The following is a 21,188-nucleotide window of genomic DNA, read 5'->3' as shown; positions in this document are numbered from 1 at the left end:
CAATCATAATAACTGTAGCTAATCGGTGAGCTCATGTGTGTGGAAGAAGGTAGTTAGCGCTTCCGTGTGAGTGTTGAGGTACACTGTAAAGCAGCATGAACAGACGATAGAAAAGACACAGCTGCTGGCTTTGTGTGTCTTGGAGAAAGTCCTAGCATTGACCTTCCCTGGTTGCTAGCTGTTATATAATAGGGAGCAATAGCGAGTGGGTGGGAATTGGCAAATGATCAAATTGGGAGAAATTTACAGCACCCATGGGTGCGTCCAATCATTTTTCATAGTGTCTTAGAGTTGTGTGTTGAACGCATACAATCTAAAGGCCCAGTCACACAGCCAAAACTTACGATTTACGCATGAATTGCGCATAAATTTCGAGTCGTGCGTGATTCATCAGTGCTGTGCGTAATTCATAAGTTTTTTTGACGTGGAGCATCAGTAGTTGTCAGTGGATGTTCGACGAATCGGGTTTGTGCGCGATTCCAGGTTTTGAGCTGCTCAAAAATATTGATCACGCACAAGTATGCGCGATTGTGCGCCGTTTAACGTAATTCGTGCGTCCTTTGCCATAGTTCTGACGCGGACAATGCGCGACATATGCGTGGACCGTTAGTGGTTGATCGCAAGAAATTTACTGCTACTGCGCATGTCGATGACTTTTCACTGACGAATAACGCACATATCACGCATGTCTCGCTGTAGTAACACGTACATTTCACTGATATCCACTGACATGCGCGCTCTATGCGTCGTTCATCAGTGCTAGTGTGCAGTTCATGCGTGCTTATACGTGGTTCATACGCAGTTTATGCGTGGAGTGTTCGTCAATAAAAACCAGAAATTGTCCCTCTTTTGACCCTATGCGCTGATGTGCGTGATTTGTAAGTGATTGTAAGTGATTTGTACGTAGTTCATGCGCAATTAATCGGTGATTTTCGACCACGCACACCCCCAAAAAATGGTCAATTTCTCCACTGACAATCACGCACAAGCCAACTTTATACGTGATTTATACGTGATTTATGCGTGATCGGCTGTGTGACTGGGCCTTTACACAAATCCTATTCTCATCCTCATATACAATGATTTTGCCTCCTCTTTCTACAACTCCACAATCTTCTGTAGATTACACACAACTCGCTCACATGCTCAAGTTTAGAGAATCACACAGCTCATGGGACACTTTCTTCACATCCGCTACCAAGTTTGGCATATCCACATTCCTGATGTCACTGATCTGAGTATGTCTTTCAACAGCACACGTGGGGTAATTAATGTGTTAATGCATTTTTAACAGGAACAAGTGGCAGGTTAGTATAGAGCATCTCACATGGCTTATGCTTAGCAGGCAAAATCAACCTGAAGCTTTAAAAGCCTATTGATTAGAAAAGACATTAGATCAGCTTTTAAATCTCATTAGCCTGTTCAGGCCAAGCGAGTCTTCTTAATGTCACATAATTAGCACTGCAGTGCATCTAAATGTTCAATGGAAACAAAATGCATTGCGCGTTTGAACATTCATGCTTTCAAAATAATGCATAAATTTGAGCCAAAGAATGTCCAAATACACAACCCCAATTCCAAAAAAGTTAGAACGCTGTGTAAACTGTAAATAAAAACAGAATGTAATCATTTGCAGATCATGGAAACCCGATATTTCATTGAAAATAGTACAAACAACATATCAAATGTTAAAACTGAGAAATGTTTTTTTTTTTAAATATATGCTCATTTTGAATTTGATGTCAGCAACACGTTTCAAAAAAGTTGGGACAGGGGCATGTTTACCACTATGTTGCATCACCTCTACTTTTAACAACACTCTGTAAACTTTTGGGAACTGAGGAGATGAACTGGTGTAGTTTTGAGAGAGAAACATTGCCCCATTCTTGCCTGATACAGTATACAATTTCAGTTGCTCAACAGTTCAGGGTCTCCTTTGTTGTATTTTGTGCTTCATAATGCACCAAATATTTTAAATGGGACACAGGTCTGGACTGCCGGCAGGCCAGTTTAGCACCCAGACTCTTTTACTACGGAGCCATGCAGTTTCAATATGTGCAGAAAGCGGTTTGGCGTTGTCTTGCTGAAAGAAGGAAGATCTTCCCTGAAAAAGATTTTGTCTGGATGGCAGCATGTTGCTCTGAAACATGTATAAAACGTGAAGCGTTTTATACCCAATCATGTTACTGCCCTGTTGCCAATTAACCAAATTAGTTTTTTTTTTTAACATGAAATAACTTCTTCAGTCTTTTGTTGTCCCTGTTCCAACTTTTTTGAAATGTGTTGCTGACATCAAATTCAAAATGAGCATATATTTTTCAAAAAACAATAAAATTTCTCAGTTTCAACATCTGACATGTTGTCTTTGTACTATTTTCAATGAAATATAGGGTTTCCATGATTTGCAAATCTTCACATTCTGTTTTTATTTATGTTTTACACAGCGTCCCAACTTTTTTGGAAACGGGGTTGTAGAGTACATACAGTACAAATCGCACTCGCAGGCAATGTGTGAGCAATGACTTCTGGACTCACCAGCATACTCCGGATCCACATGAGGAGGATAGAAGCGGAAGTTGATGAAAAAAGGGATAGGCACACCAAACTTGAACCACTCCACCACATAGGGGGTCTGCTGGCCGTTGAGGGGGTGGCTCACATCACATCCCAGAACTACGCTCTCTCCTGCACGGGCCGTCACAAACTGGGGCTCTTCTCTCACGCCGTGGATACCTGGACACAAACCAATATACAAGGAGGGTGTTGAATAAAACAGACATGATCTTACAGGAAGCAAATATTGATCATTTCACCAAAATAATTCATTTAACATACATTAAAGATCTCAATTTTGGGCAAAATATTTAGGCAAGTAAGTCACCATTAAAGGACAAGCCAAAAACCAATCAAATTTGGACAAATTTATGTCAGCATGTCTTTACTGAATGAATGGTTTCATTAAGAAATCAGATTTAGCTAGCAGTATTGCTCCAGTTTCTAACATCTTAACATTAATTACCTTATTAAAGTTTAAAAAAGAACAAAAATGTTGCCATATTACTTACGTATGAATTACATATCTCTTCAACACCTCACTCAATGTACAAAACTAGTGTCATAACTTATGTACCATAGCCATTATTTACTACTTATGTCCAATAATCATAGCAGTAACTGTGCAATAACTTTCTTTATTCCATCCACACAGCTATTTTTCCTTCCACACGGACAGTTATGTACAATATATTTGGATTACATTTATATATTTGTATACACAGATCAGCCATAACATTAAAGACACTGACAGGTGAAGTGAATATGTTGTTACAATAGCATCTGTAAAGCGGTGGGATATATTAGGCAGCAAGAGAACAGTCAGTGCTTGAAGCTGATGTGTTGGAAGCAGGAAAAATGGGGAAGTGTAAGGATCTGAGTGACTTTGACAAGGGCCAAATTGTGATGGTGAGATGACTGGGTCTGAGCATCAAACAAAATTACACATCTTATGGGGTGTTCCCAGTATGCATTGGTTAATATTGAACAAAAGTGGTCCAAGGAAGGACAACCAGTGAACCAGCAACAGGGTCATGGGTGTCGAAGGCTCATTGATTCGCACGGGGCACGAAGGCTAGCTCATATGGTCCAATCCCACAGAAGAGCTCCTGTAGTACAAACTGCTGAAAAAGTCAATGTTGACACCTTTCTGTTTTAGCCAGCATTAACTTTTTCAGCAGTTTGTGCTACAGTAGATCTTCTGGGGTATTGGACCATATGGGCTAGCCTCGTGCTCCATGCAAATCAATGAGCCTTCGACACCCATGACCCTGTAAGAGAACAAATTCACTACCTAACTAACCAAACTTGACATAAATTTAGCAAAGTTGGGCAAAATAAACTGTCAACTCAACGAATATATTATTTATGATATATACATTTACAACAGATGCCTGTTTACAGGTATACCAATCTAGTAACTTATAAAATGGCATCATATTTCCAGTAGCAGTAATCTTAAAAAATCCCTCTCACGCCAGAATCTGGTCTTTCCAGGCAGTCTCCTGTCCCAGTACTAACCAGCTCTTTAAGGTGTATGGGTGTGGTGCCGATCTCCGTTTCGATAGCCCTTGGCCTCTTGCCTATACAGCTAGGGTTACAGTGGGGGACTAGTCCTCTGGTAACTGCGAGAGTTTGACTTCCCCACCCGCAGCAGTAATATTAGCTAAATCAAAATAAATCATCATTAACCTACCCTCAAGTAGCTTATTATTATTATGAAATATGAAATATTGTTATGTTTATATGTTAATGAATATGTCTAATACACGTTCTGATAGGTTGGGTGTTAACGATCTCTTCCCCATTAATCTGTGCCATGCTGGTGACTCGTTCTTAATAGTGACTAGGCATGTAACGATATACTATGTGATGATAAATCGCAATAAAAATTTGTGATGATTAAATAAAAAATTAATCACAATCTCTTAGTTTTTCGGCGCTGTAATTGCATTTCGACAGCAGAGGGCGCAATAACATACATTATTATACGAATATGGTTTACGATATTGCATGGTTGTCAAGACAACATGATGTCACACGTCGGAGACGTAAAACTTGCGCACTAGTGAGCGACTGTGACAATTTGTAAACAAACATGGCCACCAGGTTTGTTTCATTAAATATGGATTTTGAGAGAAGTTTCAAAGAGAAAGATGCGTTGAACACTCAAAAGGAATGTGTATGTATAATAATAATAATAATAATAATAATAATAATAATATTGGCTGGATTTTTTTTTGCGGTATATCAGATATAGTCCATTCAGCTAGCATGATATTGAATGAGTCCAAGACGAGTAGCTGAATGGAATATATCTGATATACCATGAAAAAAAGCCAGCCAATATTATTTAAATAGTGACTTCATGTGAATGCACGTTACTTCACCCTCGGCGGAAGTAACACATATCCAATCCTGCAAAAATGCAGAAAAAAAAGATCTAAAATGGGGAAGAACTGTTGTGTAATTGACTGTAGAAATACATTTAACAAGAATCTAATTGTGAGTCCAGTATCGTGAATCAAATGGGATCATGAACTGGGTGAATCATTACATGCCTAATAGTGACGGATGATATTAAACACATAGATAGACTGCAGTGATACAAATTTTACTGCTTCCTTAACAAGCTGTATCATGTTAAACTTACTTTGATTGTCTATATGCACTGAAAGAAATAGCCTGTTTATCACAATCAAGCTCCTTACCCAAAGCATGTTCAAGCACTCTTAAAAATCTAGTTAGTTATGGCTAGGTTCTTGCCCAAAATGATAATCGCATCATCAGTTTTTCTTTGGCTAATCAGACACAAGGTACACCACCACTCTTGTCGGAGCAGTTGGGGGTTAGGCACCTTGCTCAAGGGCACTTGAGCTAGTCCTGCTGGTTCAGGGAATCAAACCAGCAAGCTTTTGGTCCCAAAGCTGTTTCTCTAACCATTTGGCCCTGGCTTCCCCCTTAAAAGAGCTACCTTAGCCTAATCATGGGTTTACCGAATCCTAATAGACTACTGCATATGTTTGACTTCTCTCTGAAATAACCTCTTAACTGTGGGGTTTCTGCTATAGCCTTCCAGCCTATTCCTCCCTTCCCTGAGAGAAATGACTCTTTCTCTGCTCTGAAAACTGCCCAATAGAGATCTTGCAGTCACGTGACCGGAAAGTACACACCCGCCATCTTGTCGGTAAAAAACACAGCTGAATACTGCTGCACTCATGTACAGAATGGATCAATTTCAACCGACAGACTACACGGCTCATTTTTCTAATGAACAGATAACTAGATACATGTCTAAAATAAACGACCTACAGATTAGTGACCCTTATGGCTTACCGGACGTAGTTTTCACAACCGTGTCAGTGGATATTGAACTGCCAGAGGTGGAATACCCAGACGTGTATAATTACCTCATTAACTTTCCCTCGCTGTTCAGTGGTGAAGCACTGCATGCTTATAAATCTCTGGACAGTTATCTTTACAGAAATTCAGGATTTGTCAGCGACTCAGATGTGGCATCTTGTAAACAAGAAAATAACAATCCTCATTGGACGGGTAAGTCACTTAAGTATTGAGTATAGCACTGACCAGCCGATTATAGAATAGAATAAGGTAATTCCAGCTGTAATTCCAAATCGTCCGTCTTGTTTACCATGGATCTGGCGTTGGAGAGATAGAGGCTTAGCAGTGGAGATTTGAGTGGCTGTTTTCTGAGCTTAGTCAACAGGCCGGCTCTGCAGCCTTGCTTTTGGTTCCGCTCCCGGCGCCGCCTCCTTCGCCTGCCAGACCCGATAACAATTCACGGAGACCCCGCTGGTCTCGCTATCTCGTCCGGAATGTTGTGCATGCGATGGAAATCGCTACAAATCGTCATTTTCTGCTGGAAACCAATGTCCAGTAAGTCCATACGGTTGTAGTGGATATTGAAGTCCGGTACAGACGAACAACACGCAAAAATACACACAAAAAACATAAAAAACGTGCACAGGTAGGGAGAGCTTGTAGCCGCAGCCGTTGTAGTAGAATTGTATATAGTAGGGTTTTCCAGAAGAAAAGGTAGAAGTAGAACCAGAAGTAGAAGTAAAAGGCGGAAATATGGCGTTTGACCGACAAGATGGCGTCTGTCACAATCTGGATCGGCTGTGACGTCACATGCAAGTGCTCCATACACATCATCCGCTGTAAACCATGCAAGCAGTAATAAAGCCCCTCACTGTGACAACCAGTCTGCTTCGCTGCCTCCTGGACTGAAAAGAGCATGAAATGCTTGAAAAGCTTCCCTGAATATGTCCACCAAGACTGTTTGCAGGTAGTGGCAAGTTTAATACCTGCTATCAGCAAAGAACTCCATCATTACTGAGCAGATCATGCACACCGCCTTCTACTCTACATCAGCAACATATACGCTGTCTAGCTGTGAAAAGGTCACATTCTCTCTTGTTGAACCCACTAAAACTGCCCTGGACTTCAACACTGATGGTGTCATCATGAAATCAAGCATCATTTTGCTGATACTATACTGATGGCTGTAGAAGTGGAGACTGGAGAAGTCTTTTAAGATTACTTCATGAGTGATAGGAGTTTTTGTTAATGTGTTTGATTGTAACTATTCTTTTACAGTGCTCAGTGTAAATGAGTGCACCCCCTTTGAAAAGTAACATTTTAAACAATATCTCAATGAACACAATTTCCAAAATGTTGACAAGACAAATTTTAATATAACATCTGTTTAACTTATAACAGGAAAGTAAGGTTAATAATATAACTTAGATTACACATTTTTTCAGTTTTACTCAAATTAGGGTGGTGCAAAAATGAGTACACCCCACAACAAAAACTACTACAGCTAGTACTTTGTATGGCCTCCATGATTTTTAATGACAGCACCAAGTCTTCTAGGCATGGAATGAACAAGTTGGCAACATTTTGCAACATCAATCTTTTTTCCATTCTTCAACAACGACCTCTTTTAGTGACTGGATGCTGGATGGAGAGTGATGCTCAACTTGTCTCTTCAGAATTCCCCAACAAAAATAATTTCTTTCCACCACAAAGGTGAAGGCTACAAGAAGATCAGCAAAGCTTTACTTATCAGTCAGAATACTGTAGTAAAAGTGGTACAAATATTTAAGAAAGATGGAACTGCAACCATCTTACAGAGACGTCCAGGTCGTCCACGGAAGTTAACACCTCGACAGGAGCATCTTCTGATGAGAAGGGTTGAAGAAAATCGGCATGCAAGTTCACTGCAGTTATCTAAAGAAGTAGAAAGCCAAACTGGGGTGACTATTTCCCATGACACAATACGGCGTACACTGCAGAGGAAGGGCATGCATGGATGCCGTCCACGAAAGAAGCCTCTCCTAAAGCCCAGGCACAAAAAAGCCCGCCTAGAGTTTGCCAGGGCCCATGCTGACAAAGATGAAGACTACTGAGACTCTATACTCTGGAGTGATGAGACCAAGATAAATGTTTTTGGAACTGATGGCTTCAAAACTGTATGGCGTCACAAAGGTGAGGAATACAAAGAAAAATGCATGGTGCCTACAGTGAAACATGGTGGTGGCAGTGTCCTTATGTGGGGCTGCATGAGTGCTGCTGGTGCCAGGGAGCTGCATTTCATTGGTGGCATCATGAATTCACAGATGTATTGCTCTATACTGAAAGAGAAGATGCCACCATCACTCCGTGCCCTTGGTCGTCGTGCACTTTTCCAACATGACTAAACACACATCTAAGGCCACTGTTGGATTTCTGAAGAAGAACAGGGTGAAAGTGATTCAGTGGCCAAGTACGTCTCCTGATCTGAACCCAATCGAACACCGATGGGGAATTCTGAAGAGGCAAGTTGAGCATCACTCTCCATCCAGCATCCAGTCACTAAAAGAGGTCATTGTTGAAGAATGGAAAAAGATTGATGTTGCAAAATGTCGCCAACTTGTTCATTCCATGCCTAGAAGACTTGGTGCTGTCATTAAAAATCATGGAGGCCATACAAAGTACTAGCTGTAGTAGTTTTTGTTGTGGGGTGTACTCATTTTTGCACCACCCTAATTTGAGTAAAACTGAAAAAATGTGTAATCTAAGTTGTATTATTAACCTTACTTTCCTGTTATAAGTTAAACAGATGTTATATTAAACTTTATCTTGTCAACATTTTGGAAATTGTGTTCATTGAGATATTGTTTAAAATGTTACTTTTCAAAGGGGGTGGACTCATTTACACTGAGCACTGTAACTGTCTACTGACTAGTATAGGTGTTGGGTAAAACCTATTCGGTAAAGGGACTATACCTTGGATGGTGTAGCCAAGGCAAAGGCTAACGTACTTCCTCAAAAGTTAAGTCAAAGTCCCTCTCATGTCAGAATCTGGCCTTCCCAGGCAGTCTCCTATCCCAGTACTAACCAACTCTTTAAGGCGTATGGGTGTGGCGCCGATCTCTGTTTTGATAGCCCTCGGCCTCTCACCTATACAACTAGGGTTACAGTGGGGGGGCGGGTCCTCTGGTAATCGCGAGAGTTTGACTTCCCTACTTGCATCTGAATTGCAGCGTGCCTTGCCAGACGGTAGTAGGTACCATTTTTATGACGGTTTTTGGTATGAGCCGACTGCAAGTAGAACTCGTGATCTCCCGGTCAAGAGGCGGAGATCGCAAATGATTTCTGAGAACTCAATCAGCCTGCCAAATCTTTGAAATCTTTTTGGAAATTAATGACAATAACTATTATTCTATCCACATTCACTGGATACGAGCAATTGCACGCTCTGATTGGCTACTCTACCACTAGGATATCAGCTCATATACCGTGAGTAGAAAAAACAAAATGGCGGCATGTGTTGCTGAACCAACCGAGGACAAACTAAAAACTCTACTTGAAAACAAAACCCCAAAAATACAAAAAAGCAACAAAATATGGAATAAAAGTATTTGATGGTAAGAAGGTATCTTTTTTTCATTTTTCAAGAATTATTATTGTAACATTTTTTACAAACTGCTACTGTCATTTTGCCGGTTTGTTTACATTCTAAGTGGAGATGAGTTTGTCGGATGTTTTGTATTATGTCAGTAACAGAGTCGAGAGCACAAGCTCGAAACAGCCTCCAAGCTTGGCCACCACAAACTACACTTCCCAAGAACCACAGCGCCCTCTGTGTCCAGCTTATTAATTACACCTGTCACTCATTTCCTCTGTAATCAGCTTCCCTACTTAAACACCACTCTCAGTCTCAGTCAGTGCGAAGTATTGTTCAGTGTTTATCCCCTGTCTTTACCAAGCCATTTACTTTCTGCCTGCCTTTTTGCTATTGACCTTTGCTTACGTTTTCCTTGACCTCGTCTCCTAGTCTCACCTCCGTTATTCTGTTTGCCGATCGACTGACCTCTACCCGTTTCTCTGGCCACGATTCTCATCTACTGATTTGGCTTCATCTACAGTTTGCTTCTCCTCTACGCCTGCACCCTGACAGTATAAAGTTTTTATTTATCGAATTTGCAAAAAATAAAAACGCTCTGTTTCTCAAAATCCAGTGAATGTGGATAGAATAAAACAGTTTTTCCACTCAGTCTCGTCGTACATGGCTTATAGCCAACTTGGCGCTATGTGCCTCATCTGCTCATGTACGACTCGATTTCATGGAATAACTGTTAAATAGCATAGATCAAAACATATATCATGGATCCCATAACACAAATGGATTGATCCAACCAGGAGCAAGGTTATAGTTAGGGTTGTTTTTATAATGAAAAATGTTTCGTCAATTTACATGTAATAAAGTTAAAATCAATTCAGGATCAACAGGATCATAAGATTTTTCTATCAGCTACCATCTCATTGCCTTTTACAAAGAGGCAGGAGATGAAAGTCCAACTGCATTAATGAGATGACACACAGAGCCTCTGGACAGCTGATTGATCACTTCTAAATTGCAGTTGGTCAGATTTTATAATAAAGGAAGATGGATTAGTCAATCGACATCCAAACCCCTCCCGGTCCTATGAGTAATGCTAAAGGTCATTGTACCTGCTTCAGCACAAAATATTCTCCGCAATGGATTTTCCTCCATTGGTTTCACTTTGTAGACTGAGAATGTTCACTTCAATAGGACAGAGAGTACATTCAGCAGTTCAGTGAAGAGGAAAATCACTGCTGGAATAAGAATTAAAAAAAAAAAACCTGCTGATGGTGCACTCTCCACACCTGAGATACCAAGCGGCATGCTCAGTAACTTCTCAAAAGGAACTAAAAACTAAAACTGCAATGCACTATTTAGATGCATAAAAGTTTCGAAGGCCACCGAGTCTGGGAACAAAAACATTACGAATCCATATCTTTGTGTTGCACTGAAAGGGCTTTTTCTGCAGTAGAAAATATTTCCACATCTTCTTCCGTAAGTGCTGCGATGCATCAATTAGCGGTAGTATTTACCAGTTTAATCTTCTCGTTCTTGGGAAATAGGTCACTTTATTAGATTTTGCCTGCACAGCTTTTAGACAGAAACAGAACAGATTTCATCAAATTATATGTGTGGCCCTGAGCTTATTCTGACAGTACAAGTGTGCAAATATAAGCCATACACAAAGGTGGTTTAGCCATAATGAATGGCCAAGGGGATCTCTAGATCCTGCACATGACAGCAACCTGGCAATAAAAACCCCTCAGCCCCACACAGAGGGGACATACAGGTTTAGGCATGTTAATGCGGACATCTTACAACCTAATTGGATGCTCATTGGATAAAATGTTAGCAAAACTATGTATTGCACACAGACACACAACATTAATAATAAATATTGTGCATCTGGGATGGGAACAAAAGCAATTACACATGAAAAATAGCACAGACACAAACAGGCTATAATTTGTTATGGGTGCAACAGAGGGTTTGAACAGAAGTAGCCCTTGCAGGCTATTTGTGAGTTGATCGCATTCTGAGCTGTGGATGCACTAGTGAGAGTGATCACCTTTTAGTCTGCTTCTGCTCTTACAGGCACAGTCGAGTCAAATGAACCCTTTAGCACACATCCAAACTCCCATCAGTCTTTCTGAACAGTATCACTGCAAAAAATGTGTCAAACAGCATGTTTCCATCTTTCTCCAGAGCTGGAAGGATTTTATTATTTTCTGTGGAAGACTTATGTTTTATCATTACTGTAAGGTCTGGGCGGCACGGCGGTGCAGTGGTTAGGTTCTGGGTTCAAGCCCAGTGGCCGGCAGGGGCCTTTCTGTGTGGCGTCTGCATGTTCTCCCAGTGTCTGTGTGGGTTTCTCCCAAAGACATGCAGTTAGGTTAACTGGCTACTCTAAATTGTGTGTGAGAGAGAGTGCACAGAAAGGAACTGGCCACCCTACTGCTGTGATTCTGGCCAAATCAACCAAACATGGTTTGCCTCAAGCCTGGATTGGGTTCGGCAGTAACAACGACGACTGTAAGGTACATGCTTAAGTCACCTGTGTGGACTTCATACCGACAAGTTTGTGAGATTTTTCCTAAGCAAAAGCATCAGAGATGGTGTTTGTCAATGGCATCTTGACCAGTGTTTCTCAAAGTAGGTCCAGGGACCCCCAGGGGTCCGCCAAGCATAGCCAGGGGTCAGTGATGCGTCTCCCCCCCCCCCCCCCCCCATTTTGTTACAGTGACAGAAATCACAAGCCACATTATCACAGGTATATTTATTCACCAAACATCAAACACCAAGCACCAAAGTCTCAAACTCAGGCCTATTGTGTTCTACTGGAGAAAGAAAGAAAGAAAGAAAGAAAGAAAGAAAGAAAGAAAGAAAGAAAGAAAGAAAGAAAGAAAGAAAGACTGTTCATAATATAATTCCATACTGACGGGGCAATGGAATTTGTTTTACAGTTAAAGGGGTCTGCAAAACATCTGAGAGACACTGAACTAGACCATCACATTTCAACACACTTGTCTTTAATCTGAAACAAATACAACATAAATGCAAAAGACAATTTCAAAATTAAAAAAAAAGATGAACACAAAGATAATATGAATGAAAAGATTGCAACAACATGACAATCTTCACAATACAACTTCAACATTCGTTATTCATTTGCTTATAAAATAGCACTTGATCCAGCACATCCTCCAGTACATCGTTAATTAATTAATTGCATTTCCAAAACCAACATACTTTTTACTCCTTACATTTTTAGACCTTCAAAGTATTCATTACAAATCTTGAAGGTCTCGTCTTCTCTCATCCAGATAATGAATTGAATGCTTTTCATCAGTCAAATGTGCAAATTCATTATCTGCTCTTTACGACTTAATTTTATATATTAACTAGAAGCACTCAGTAAAGTGCATACCTCCACCAAGCCACATATTGTCGACTTTAAAATCAAATCACTTCAACCTCGGATAATACTAAAGCTGGACACCAAATTTCATCAAAATCCCTTCACTACTTTTTGAGTTACGTTGGGAACAGACAAAAGAATCGTGGATCCATATACATATCTGGATTTACATCAAAATCGAATCAATTATTCCTTGGCCCGTGGTCCACCTTTCCTCAAAATTTCATCCAAATCTATTCACTACTTTTTGAGTTACACTGGGAACAGGCAACCGGCCAACCAAACAAATGGACGCAAAAACATAATCTCCTCCAACAAAGTCAACGGAGGTAAAAACATTACATTTTACTTTTAATACTTGAGCACTTTTAAAAGTAGCGACTATTTGGCTTTCACTTGAATAGATTTTTGTCCGAATACTTCCACTTTTAAACAAGGTCACGACACAGTATTGACACTCACCAGCCAGTTTATTAGGAATACCCATACATCCACCTGCTTTTATACACAGTTCTCTAATCAGCCGATCCCTTGACAGCAGCACAATGCATCAAAGCATGCAGGTACAAATCAAGAGCTTCAGTCAATGTTTACAATATTCAAACATCAGAACGGGAAAAACTGTGATCTCAAAGTGTGACTTTCTTTCAGTGTGGCATGGGTGTTGGTTTGACTGGTTTTTTTTGAGTATTTCAGAAACTGCTGATCTCCTGGGGTTTGCACACACAGTCACTAGAGTTTATACAGGATGGTGCGGAAAACAAAAACATCGAGAGAGTGAGTGAGTGACAGTTCTGTGGGTGGAAACAAATGCCTTGCTGTTAAGAGAGTTCAGAGGAAAATGGACAGATTGGTTCGAGCTGCTAGAAAGGATATAGTAACTCATAGCAAGTCTTTACAACTATGGTGAGCAGAAAAGCATCTCAGCATGCAACAGCAGAACACATTGGGTTCCGTTCCTGCAGTCAAGAACAGGGATCTTAGAATCAACAACAAATTCCTATTAAAGTGGCCGGTGAGTGTATACTTTCAGTGAATGATAATTTCTCAGTAGTTTCCCCACTGTCAGCTTTGCCACTGCTGTTACCCAACCCAATCCTCTTCACAGTCCATATGAAGAGTTTGGTTCCAAAACGCTATATATCCAGTTCCATTGTCTCATCTCATTATCTCTAGCCGCTTTATCCTGTTCTACAGGGTCGCAGGCAAGCTGGAGCCTATCCCAGCTGACTACGGGCGAAAGGCGAGGTACACCCTGGACAAGTCGCCAGGTCATCACAGGGCTGACACATAGACACAGACAACCATTCACACTCACACCTACGGTCAATTTAGAGTCACCAGTTAACCTAACCTGCATGTCTTTGGACTGTGGGGGAAACCGGAGCACCCGGAGGAAACCCACGCGGACACGGGGAGAACATGCAAACTCCGCACAGAAAGGCCCTCACCGGCCACAGGGCTCGAACCCAGACCTTCTTGCTGTGAGGCGACAGTGCTAACCACTACACCACCGTGCCACCCAATTCCATTGTTTCTAGAAAAATCACTTTTTCTGATTACGGGAAGTGATAAAATGAAAACCACTGTATCCTGTTTTAAAATTTATTGACTAACTCCTTAATGATAAACTCCAAAAATGAAATCCAGAACTAATTAACAGCTTTGAATTGAACCAAGTAATTATTTTTTTGTCAAGTCACTACATATCCACGCCATGGCATTTTTCCCCAAAATGCTACATAGCCCTTTCTATTTAAAGTGCATTTAACCATGTTCTTTCATGACAGATAATTTTATTTTACAGATTTTTTTTTTAATTTTATCAAAATTATTCATAATTCAGCATGAAATTGTCCAATAAATGCGAGAAATGCCAAAGCGATTTCTTACTTCATGGGCGCAGCCATCTTAGAAGACTTCACGCCAATGGTGGCCTCTGATTGGCCAAATGGATATGTCTGGTTTTGAGAAAAATCGGTGATGGCGCTTGTTGTGTTTTGGAATGAAAGGCCGTAATGCAGTGTCTAAATCAATGTTTTGGTGAAAACTGAACATGGTACGAGTAAGATATGATAATTGCTGATGGTTTGGTGGCAGAAGGTTCAATTTTTCAAATTTAGCATTTATCACGTTTTGGAACCAAATTTTGCTCTTTCCCAGCTTCCAACAGACCTAAGTCAAGAAATTCTTGCTTTTTTTACTTCTTGATTGACAGGTATTGGGTAACAGTGGGGGAGATACGGTGTCATCTCAGAAACTGGGTACTGTGGGGTACCCAACTAAATATACTCACAGTCAATAAACTATACGGTTTTGAATGGTGATGTTGGTTTTAATTTGAAATAAAATGATGAAAGAAATAATACAGATAAAACTAAATCTTTGATGTGAATACTCTATTCAGAATTTGGCAAAAATTCTGCAAATTTGTGGAAAAATGGCAGCTTGATCTGGGGCATGATAAATGGTCGACTACATCGCATTCCCTTATAAAGGTTGTAGTCCACTGAAAAGTCTACAGTGATCACTAATTGTATTTTAAGTTGTAACTTTATACACCTAAGGATTGGTGCGCTCACAGAATAATCATAACCGTAATAAAACATCATGCAAAATATTTGATCACCGTTGTAACTCCATTTTCCGCATACCCAAAACCAATACAATCGTGTGTTTTGATCTAAACAGAAAGCCTCAGGGTCAAGGTCACTACCTCACCAAAGTAGGAACTTAAAATCACTATGCCATATAAAAATTTAGTTATAAATCTGCGATTTTGTTTTTTAAAGCGAAAGCTGAAAGTTAGGTATAGAATATGTTTCTTACAGAATATGTGACGATGGTAGCTGGTCTTGTATGAATTTCTGAGCTATAAAATGAGTTGTGGTCTATTTTTTACCGTAGCGTGTTATTTGTGTGTGGGGAAGGACACACATTGACAATTTGCATGTGTAGAATGGAATTTTCCACTCCAACAGTTAGAAGTTGATCGTGCTTCCATTTGCGGTCTTTCTGTTACACGGGTGATCTGTTTGGACGTTATCGCTGAAAAGGTGAGTTTTGACAGTTTTATTTTGTTTTAGTCTTGCAGTATAAGGCAAGGCGGCACGGTGGTGTAGTGGTTAGCGCTGTCGCCTCACAGCAAGAAGGTCCGAGTTCGAGCCCCGTGGCCGGCGAGGGCCTTTCTGTGTGGAGTTTGCATGTTCTCCCCGTGTCCGCGTGGGTTTCCTCCGGGTGCTCCGGTTTCCCCCACAGTCCAAAGACATGCAGGTTAGGTTAACTGGTGACTCTAAATTGACCGTAGGTGTGAATGTGAGTCTGAATGGTTGTCTGTGTCTATGTGTCAGCCCTGTGATGACCTGGCGACTTGTCCAGGGTGTACCCCGCCTTTCGCCCGTAGTCAGCTGGGATAGGCTTCAGCTTGCTTGTGACCCTGTAGAAGGATAAAGCGGCTAGAGATAATGAGATGAGTATAAGGCAATAGAATGTTTCTTTTTCATCTTATTTCATAGTGTTTGCGTATTTTTGGCCAATATTTTGCAACCACGGTCAATTTACATCAAACTTTTGATAGAATCTATGGCCAGTCATTTTGCCCCGCCCCCGGCTCGCGCTCTGTTCGGTGCGGTAATGATGTCCCGTTGCTCGCGTGCCGCAGCAGAGACCCGCACGACCTTCAGCCGGTACAGTCGCTGTTCTTTTACCACCGCCGTTATTCTCATCTTTCCGGTGTGTTCTTGATTTTTCCATTGTGTCCTATTTCGCCATATCAAATACCCAAAATGTATCATATTATTCATATTTAAGTGAATAATCAATTCAGTCATCATAACTTGGCATTTTTAACCCAAGCAATCAAAAAGAGGAAATTTATTCAATATTTTCACTCATCTGTGAAGGAGGGGCTTTAATTCTTCATGATGTAGTTATTTTATATGTAAATCGATTTTACAAAAGCATTTGAATTGTAATAAAAAATTTTCCACAGTGGAGGCCAGATAAAGCAAGATGCTATCTTTATTCTTATTAAACATGACAAAAGAAACAGGAAAAAAATAGTAAAATTAGAAAATTTATTTTTTGACCATAATGTCCCAAAGGAGAGACCAGTTTCTGAGACGGACCCAAATACTATTGATGGATTTTTTTAATGAAGGAGCATAGAGTGCAAAAGCTTGCTTTCACACACAATCGCTAGTCCATAGTAGGACCTGACCATCAACCAGTACCAATACCAATTTTAATGAGTGACAGTTTAACCGTTGTCGAATTTTAGCAATTCTCAAAGAAGCAAAATGAAAGAACATTGTTGGCTCCCAAATGGTGAAATTGTCTAAAGTTGACAGAGGAGCCAAGAGAGCGTAATATAAGTATTAGCAACATCTAGCACCCCTTGATGTCTGTGGACCATTTTATGAGTCATTAAAAGTGCTTTAACAGAACAGTTTTGTCAATGCCAGTAAGTCAGGGAAACTATTATCAGGGTTGTTTTACAATCAGGGTACGCAAGCTAAAAATCACATTTAACACTTATTATCTTCAATATCAAAAGGCTTGACTAAATAAACTTGGTTGTTTATTGTAGCCCTGTGATAGCTCTATTTACCATGCAAAAAAAAAAATTTGGTGATAAGGTTATTTTTGGTGAATGTATGGCAATATGTGTCATATTTAGCAAAATTACTCGTGTCATTTAGAAAAAGTGCTTTTTTGACCACAGGTAGCTCCAAAAGGGATGCACTTACATCATTCTTTATACCATAAAACACATATTTGGTTCCATATCATTGGAAACATAGTTAAGTTTTAATGTTGAATGCCAGTAAGTTTTCAGACTATTTTGATCAAATTAGTATGTAATTGTGTCAAAAAAAATGTCCTCTCCAAGACAGCTAATTTTTCAATATAAAATAACATATCTAAAATGATTATTTTCATCCTAAAATGTGGTCAAGATATTGGGACATAAATATTAGAGACAACTAACACAAAGCTTACAGCCCTCTATTTAAAAGCACTATGGAAGTAGTGGATTCTGAATTGTCAAAAAAAAAAGTCCTCTCCGAGAATCACTTCATTTGTTTCTCCCAGCCCTGCTTAAAGCTACACTTAATCTTCTTTATCTTATAGCAGATTACACAAAACTACCATACACACACGTCAAAAAATTACCTGAAATCTGTTCTTTAACTTGTCCTTCACTTAAAAACTGCTACAAGAACCAGTTTGAATCAATTTGAATTTTGGACCCCTGTGACACAAACTTTGTACTCTGATTGTAAAACAACCCATCAGTCAGTTGTATTGGCCAACCAGTATATCTTTCAGGTCTTAGCCCATAGTGAGTTAAGAGTCCTTAATAATTTTCTTATAATTAACACTATATTCAGTTTCTGCACTCACCAGCCACTTTATTAGGAACACCCACACACCCGTTGTTGGTTTTTTTTATGCAGTTCTCTAATCAGCCGATCCCTTGACAGCAGCACAATGCATCAAATCACACAGATACAAATCAAGAGCTTCAGGTAATGTTCACTTCAAACATGAGAATGGGGGGAAAAAAATTGTGATCTCAAAGTGTGACTTTCTTTCACTGTGGCATGGGTGTTGGTTTGAGCCAGATGGACTGGTTTGAGTATTTCAGAAACTGCTGATCTCCTGGGGTTTTCATACACACACACCAGTCTCTAGAGTTTACACAGAATGGTCCAAAAAACAAAAAACACTCAGTGAGTGAGTGAGTGGCGGTTCTGTGTGTGGAAACGTCTTGTTGATAAGAGAGGCCAGAGGAAAATGGCCAAATTGGTTCGAACTGCCAGGAAGGATATAGTAACTCATACTGTATAATCACTCTTCACAACCGTGATGAGCAGAAAAGCATCTCAGCATGCAACAGCAGAAGACCACATTGGGTTCCACACCTGCAGCCAAGAACAGGAATCTGAGAATCAGAACAAGTTCCTATTAAAGTGGCCGGTGAGTGTACATTACCACACACTGAAATTATTTTATTCATATGTCCCAGCTTGTTGGAAAATAGTGGTCAGACTGCATGTATCCATGATATAGTGTCCCTGGAGCAGATTGGGTTAAGGCAGTGTTGGGGCTTGAACCCTGACCTTCTTATCAGTAACTCACAACCTTAACCATTGAGCCATCACAGCCTTACATTTGTCACATCTACATTACAGCACAGTGAAATTACATCTTGTTAGGAAGCTGGGTTCAGCCATGATATGGAGCCCCTGGAGCAGACAGGGTTAAGGCAGTGCTGGGGCTTGGACCCCCAACCCTCTAATCAGTAACCCAGAGCTTTAAACATTGAGCCACCACTACCCTAGTATAGGGGAGGTGATCGATTATCAGAATAAAATAGAAATAAATCTTAATGAAGCACAAACACATTTTAATAAAATGCAAAGTAAAGTTATTCTCTTGATTAGTAGGTTGTGTGAAATTTCATTGGACAGCCATAGTTAGGCATAGAAGAACAATCAAGTTCCTATGAAAGTGTCCAATTAGTGTATATACTGTATGAAGTAAATGAGCAATTAAAACTATTTCTAAAACATACTGTACTAATTTGTGACCTTAGTTTAGTATGAAGGTTCCATCTCCCGTTCAATATTAAGCCATATACTGTAGACCCTTATAATACTAATCGGATACAATATGAACTGCGAATATGATTTTCTATGTATTACTCGTTGAGTAATTTTCAAGATGTTCACACGCATTAAATACTTGTCGACTACAAGATCTCAGCATAAGGCAAGGAAGGAGGAGGATGTGAAAGCTGCCATCAACTGCAATCCTCAGCCTGCAAGACAGCATTAGACTTGCAACATAGAGACAAATCTGCAATCATGCGGCAAGTGAAGCTGAGGTGTACAGAGCATAACAGAGAACCACTCAGCTGCCTGGGCCACTCTGTATTTAAACACCAGCCTGCCTTTGGTAAAGCTCATTTAACACAAAACAACTGGTCAGAGATACAGTGGTGCTTGAAAGTTTGTGAACCCTTTAGAATGTTCTATATTTCTGCATAAATATGACCTAAAACATCATCAGAGTTTCACACAAGTCCTAAAAGTAGATAAATAAAACCCAGTGAAACAAATGAGACAAAAATATTATAATTGGTCATTTGTTTATTGAGGAAAATGATCCAATATTACATATCTGTGAGTGGCAAAAGTATGTGAACCTTTGCTTTCAGTATCTGGTGTGACCCCCTTGTGCAGCAATAACTGCAACTAAACGTTTCTGGTAATTGTTGATCAGTCTTGCACACCGGCTTAGAGGAATTTTAGCCCATTTCTCCGTACAGAACAGCTTCAACTCTGGGATGTTGGTGGGTTTCCTCACATGAACTGCTCGCTTCAGGTCCTTCCACAACATTTCCATTGGATTAAGGTCAGGACTTTGACTTGGCCATTCCAAAACATGGACTTTATTCTTCTTTAGCCATTCTTTGGTAGAACGACTTGTGTGCTTAGGGTTGTTGTCTTGCTGCATGACCCACCTTCTCTTGAGATTCAGTTCATGGACAGATGTCCTGACATTTTCCTTTAGAATTCGCTGGTATAATTCAGAATTCATTGTTCCATCAATAATGGCAAGCTGTCCTGGCCCAGATGCAGCAAAACAGGCCCAAACCATGATACTACCACCACCATGTTTCACAGATGGAATAAGGTTCTTATGCTGGAATGCAGTGTTTTCCTTTCTCCAAACATAACGCTTCTCATTTAAACCAAAAAGTTCTATTTTGGTCTCAGCCGTCCACAAAACATTTTTCCAATAGCCTTCTGGCTTGTCCATGTGATCTTTAGCAAACTGCAGGTGAGCAGCAATGTTCTTTTTGGAGAGCATTGGGCTTTCTCCTTGCAACCCTGCCATGCACACCATTGTTGTTCAGTGTTAGCTTGATGGTGGACTCATGAACATTAACCTTAGCCAATGTGAGAGAGGCCTTCAGTTGCTTAGAAGTTACCCTGGGGTCCTTTGTGACCTCGCCGACTATTACACGCCTTGCTCTTGGAGTGATCTTTGTTGGTTGACCACTCCTGGGGAGGGTAACAATGGTCTTGAATTTCCTCCATTTGTATACAATCTGCCTGACTGTGGATTGGTGGAGTCCGAACTCTTTACAGATGGTTTTGTAACCTTTTCCAGCCTGATGAGCATCAACAACGCTTTTTCTGAGGTCCTCAGAAATCTCCTTTGTTCATGCCACGATACACTTCCACAAACATGTGTTGTGAAGATCAGACTTTGATAGATCCCTGCTCTTTAAATAAAACAGGGTGCCCA

At 40.2% G+C, this 21,188-nt stretch overlaps 1 protein-coding gene across 1 annotated transcript in view; it reads right to left on the bottom strand.

The window, feature by feature from the left end:
* The window catches only part of igsf9ba (immunoglobulin superfamily, member 9Ba), a 203,283-nt gene that overhangs the window by 152,426 nt on the left and 29,669 nt on the right, over positions 1 to 21,188 (bottom strand). Inside the window, exon 2 of the mRNA XM_060943802.1 lies at positions 2,536 to 2,733. Within this exon, the coding sequence (XP_060799785.1) occupies positions 2,536 to 2,733 (198 nt within the window). The remainder of the gene's footprint in view (positions 1 to 2,535; positions 2,734 to 21,188) is intronic.

This window comes from Neoarius graeffei, chromosome 17 (genome assembly GCF_027579695.1).
Source record: "Neoarius graeffei isolate fNeoGra1 chromosome 17, fNeoGra1.pri, whole genome shotgun sequence".
In the NCBI taxonomy this organism is placed as follows: Eukaryota; Metazoa; Chordata; class Actinopteri; order Siluriformes; family Ariidae; genus Neoarius; species Neoarius graeffei.
This window is presented reverse-complemented; position numbering and strand designations above follow the sequence as displayed.